Raw genomic sequence first — 5,000 nt, forward strand, 5'->3', positions numbered from 1 at the left:
TATTAATAAATGGATAGACAGATAGATAGATGGACACACACGCGTACACTCACTCTTTCTCTCTCTCCCTCCCCTCCCCTCTCTCTCTCCCCCACCTCTCTCTTTCTCTCCACCCCTTCCTCTCTCTCCCCCCCTCTCCCTCTCTTTCTCTCAACCCCTTCCTCTCTCCCTCTCTTTCTCTCCACCCCTTCCTCTCTCTCCTCCCCCTCTCCCTCTCTTTCTCTCCACCCCTTTCTCTCTCTCTCTCTACCCCTTCCTCTCTCTCTCTCTCTCTCTTTCTCTGCACCCCTTCCTCTCTCTCCCCCCCTCTCCCTCTCTTTCTCTCCACCCCTTCCTCTCTCTCCCTTGTCACCCCCCATCTCCCTCTCTCTCTCTCCCCCCCCCTCTCTCCCTCTCTTTCTCTCCACCCCTTCCTCTCTCTCTCCCTTGTCACCCACCTGGCGTGCTGGACTTCTCCATCTGCTGCGACTGCGACAGGTTGGACAGGCGGTTCACGTGGACAGGAATAGGGACGATAATCTTGTGACCCGTCGTGCTGTTCTTGCCCCCAGCGGCTGACCCGGAGACCAGACCGGCCTTCACTCGCTTCCACTTGGCGCGTCGGTTTTGGAACCAGATTTTCACTTGCACCTGAAGGGGGTGGGGGGGAAGGGGGGGAAGAGGAAATGGATTTCATTAGTATTTATGGTAGTTTTGGGGGTGGGGGCGGGGGGGGAAGGGGGGGAACGGAATTTATTAGTATTTATGGTGGTTATGGGGGTGGGGGTGGGGGGGGGAAGGGGTCACGGATTCCATTAGTATTTATGGTAGTTATGGGGGTGGGGGGTGGGTTGTGGGGGGGAAGGGGGGGAACGGATTTCATTAGTATTCATGGTAGTTATGGGGGTGGGGGTGGGGGGGGAAGGGGGGAACGGATTCCATTAGTATTTATGGTAGTTATGGGGGTGGGGGGGGGGGGGGGAAGGGGTCAAGGATTTCATTAGTATTTATGGGAGTTATGGGGGTGGGGGGGTGGTGGGGGGGAAGGGGGGGAACGGATTTCATTAGTATTCATGGTAGTTATGGGGGTGGGGGTGGGGGGTGGGGGGGAAGGGGTCACGGATTCCATTAGTATTTATGGTAGTTATGGGGGTGGGGGTGGGGGTGGGGGGGAAGGGGTCACGGATTCCATTAGTATTTATGGTAGTTATGGGGGTGGGGGGGGGGGGAAGGGGTCACGGATTTCATTCGCATTTATGGTAGTTATGGGGGTGGGGGGGGGGAAGGGGTCACGGATTCCATTAGTATTTATGGTAGTTATGGGGGTGGGGGGGGGGAAGGGGTCACGGATTCCATTAGTATTTATGGTAGTTATGGGGGTGGGGGGGGGGGAAGGGGTCACGGATTCCATTAGTATTTATGGTAGTTATGGGGGTGGGGGGGGGAAGGGGTCACGGATTCCATTAGTATTTATGGTAGTTATGGGGGTGGGGGTGGGGGGGGAAGGGGGGGAACGGATTTCATTAGTATTTATGGTAGTTATGGGGGTGGGGGGGGAAGGGGGGAACGGATTTCATTAGTATTCATGGTAGTTATGGGGGTGGGGGGTGGGGGGGGAAGGGGGAAACGGATTCCATTATCATTTATGGTAGTTATGGGAGTGGGGGGTGGGGGGTGGGGGGAAGGGGTCACGGATTCCATTAGTATTTATGGTAGTTATGGGGGTGGGGGTGGGGGGTGGGGGGGAAGGGGTCACGGATCTCATTAGTATTTATGGTAGTTATGGGGGTGGGGGTGGGGGGTGGGGGGGAAGGGGTCACGGATCTCATTAGTATTTATGGTAGTTATGGGGGTGGGGGGTGGGGGGTGGGGGGGAAGGGGTCACGGATTCCATTAGTATTTATGGTAGTTATGGGGTTGGGGGGGGGAAGGGGTCACGGGTTTCATTAGTATTTACGGTAGTTATGGGGGTGGGGGTGGGGGGGAAGGGGTCACGGGTTTCATTAGTATTTATGGTAGTTATGGGGGTGGGGGGTGGGGGGGGGGAAGGGGTCACGGATTTCATTAGTATTTATGGTAGTTATGGGGGTGGGGGGTGGGGGTGGGGGGAAGGGGTCACGGATTCCATTAGTATTTATGGGAGTTATGGGGGTGGGGGGTGGGGGGGAAGGGGGGGTCACGGATTCCATTAGTATTTATGGTAGTTATGGGGGTGGGGGGTGGGGGGGGGAAGGGGTCACGGATTTCATTATCATTTATGGGAGTTATGGGGGTGGGGGTGGGGGGTGGGGGGGAAGGGGGGGAACGGATTCCATTAGTATTTATGGTAGTTATGGGGGTGGGGTGGGGGGGGAAGGGGTCATGGATTTCATTAGTATTTATGGTAGTTATGGGGGTGGGGGGTGGGGGGGGGAAGGGGTCACGGATTTCATTAGTATTTATGGTAGTTATGGGGGTGGGGGGTGGGGGGTGGGGGGGAAGGGGTCACGGATTCCATTAGTATTTATGGGAGTTATGGGGGTGGGGGGTGGTGGGGAAGGGGGGGTCACGGATTCCATTAGTATTTATGGTAGTTATGGGGGTGGGGGGTGGGGGGGGGAAGGGGTCACGGATTTCATTATCATTTATGGGAGTTATGGGGGTGGGGGTGGGGGGTGGGGGGGAAGGGGGGGAACGGATTCCATTAGTATTTATGGTAGTTATGGGGGTGGGGTGGGGGGGGAAGGGGTCATGGATTTCATTAGTATTTATGGTAGTTATGGGGGTGGGGGGTGGGGGGGGGAAGGGGTCACGGGTTTCATTAGTATTTATGGTAGTTATGGGGGTGGGGGGTGGGGGGTGGGGGGGAAGGGGTCACGGGTTTCATTAGTATTTATGGGAGTTATGGGGATGGGGGGGAGGGGGGGGAAGGGGTCACGGATTCCATTATCATTTATGGTAGTTATGGGGGTGGGGGGTGGGGGGTGGGGGGGAAGGGGTCACGGGTTTCATTAGTATTTATGGGAGTTATGGGGATGGGGGGGGGAGGGGGGGGAAGGGGTCACGGATTCCATTAGTATTTATGGTAGTTATGGGGATGGGGGGGGGTGGGGGGGGAAGGGGTCACGGATTCCATTATCATTTATGGTAGTTATGGGGATGGGGGGGGGTGGGGGGGAAGGGCTCACGGATTCCATTAGTATTTATGGTAGTTATGGGGGTGGGGGGTGGGGGGGAAGGGGTCACGGATTTCATTAGTATTTATGGTAGTTATGGGGGTGGTTGGGGGGGGGTGGGGGGGGAAGGGGTCACGGATTTCATTAGTATTTATGGTAGTTATGGGGGTGGGGGGTGGGGGTGGGGGGGGAAGGGGTCACGGATTCCATTAGTATTTATGGTAGTTATGGGGGTGGGGGTGGGGGGGGAAGGGGTCACGGATTTCATTAGTATTTATGGTAGTTATGGGGGTGGTTGGGGGGGGGGGGGTGGGGGGGGAAGGGGTCACGGATTTCATTAGTATTTATGGTAGTTATGGGGGTGGGGGGTGGGGGTGGGGGGGGAAGGGGTCACGGATTCCATTAGTATTTATGGTAGTTATGGGGGTGGGGGTGGGGGGGAAGGGGTCACGGATTTCATTAGTATTTATGGTAGTTATGGTGGTGGGGGGTGGGGGGGAAGGGGTCACGGAATTTATTAGTATTTATGGTAGTTATGGGGGTGGGGGGTTGGGGGGGGGAAGGGGTCACGGATTTCATTAGTATTTATGGGAGTTATGGGGGTGGGGTGGGTGGGGGGAAGGGGGGAAACGGATTTCATTAGTAGTTATGGTAGTTATGGGGGTGGGGGGTGGGGGGGGAAGGGGTCACGGATTCCATTAGTATTTATGGTAGTTATGGGGGTGGGGGGTGGGGGTGGGGGAAGGGGTCACGGGTTTCATTAGTATTTATGGTAGTTATGGGGGTGGGGGGTGGGGGTGGGGGAAGGGGTCACGGGTTTCATTAGTATTTATGGTAGTTATGGGGGTGGGGGGTGGGGGGGAAGGGGTCACGGGTTTCATTAGTATTCATGGTAGTTATGGGGGTGGGGGGTGGGGGGGAAGGGGTCACGGGTTTCATTAGTATTTATGGTAGTTATGGGGGTGGGGGGGTGGGGGGGGAAGGGGTCACGGATTCCATTAGTATTTATGGTAGTTATGGGGGTGGGGGGTGGGGGGGGGAAGGGGTCACGGGTTTCATTAGTATTTATGGTAGTTATGGGGGTGGGGGGTGGAGGGGAAGGGGTCACGGGTTTCATTAGTATTTATGGTAGTTATGGGGGTGGGGGGTGGGGGGGAAGGGGGGGAAACGGATTTCATTAGTATTTATGGTAGTTATGGGGGTGGGGGGTGGGGGGGGGAAGGGGTCACGGGTTTCATTAGTATTTATGGTAGTTATGGGGGTGGGGGGTGGGGGGGAAGGGGTCACGGATTTCATTAGTATTTATGGTAGTTATGGGGATGGGGGGTTGGGGGGGGGAAGGGGTCACGGGTTTCATTAGTATTTATGGTAGTTATGGGGGCGGGGGGTGGGGGGGGGAAGGGGTCACGGATTTCATTATCATTTATGGTAGTTATGGGGGTGGGGGGTGGGGGGGAAGGGGTCACGGATTTCATTAGTATATATGGTAGTTATGGGGGTGGGGGGTGGGGGGGAAGGGGTCACTGGTTTCATTAGTATTTATGGGAGTTATGGGGGTGGGGGTGGGGGGGGGAAGGGGTCACGGATATCATTAGTATTTATGGTAGTTATGGGGGTGGGGGGGTGGGGGGGAAGGGGGAACGGGTTTCATTAGTATTTATGGTAGTTATGGGGGAGGGGGGTGGGGGGGGAAGGGGTCAAGGATTCCATTGGTATTTATGGTAGTTATGGGAGTGGGGGGGTGGGGGGGAAGGGGTCACGGGTTTCATTAGTATTTATGGGAGTTATGGGGGCGGGGGGTGGGGGTGGGGGGAAGGGGTCACGGATTCCATTAGTATTTATGGTAGTTATGGGGGTGGGGGGTGG

At 56.1% G+C, this 5,000-nt stretch overlaps 1 protein-coding gene across 1 annotated transcript in view; it reads right to left on the bottom strand.

Annotated features, from left to right (window-relative positions):
• Positions 1-410: 410 nt before the first annotated feature.
• Positions 411-5,000, bottom strand: part of LOC113800644 (homeobox protein unplugged) — a 44,929-nt gene continuing 40,339 nt past the window's right edge. The window contains exon 4 of the mRNA XM_070137192.1: positions 411-630. Within this exon, the coding sequence (XP_069993293.1) occupies positions 430-630 (201 nt within the window). The 3' untranslated portion in view covers positions 411-429. The remainder of the gene's footprint in view (positions 631-5,000) is intronic.

The sequence above is a fragment of the Penaeus vannamei genome, chromosome 22, assembly GCF_042767895.1.
Source record: "Penaeus vannamei isolate JL-2024 chromosome 22, ASM4276789v1, whole genome shotgun sequence".
NCBI lineage: Eukaryota > Metazoa > Arthropoda > Malacostraca > Decapoda > Penaeidae > Penaeus > Penaeus vannamei.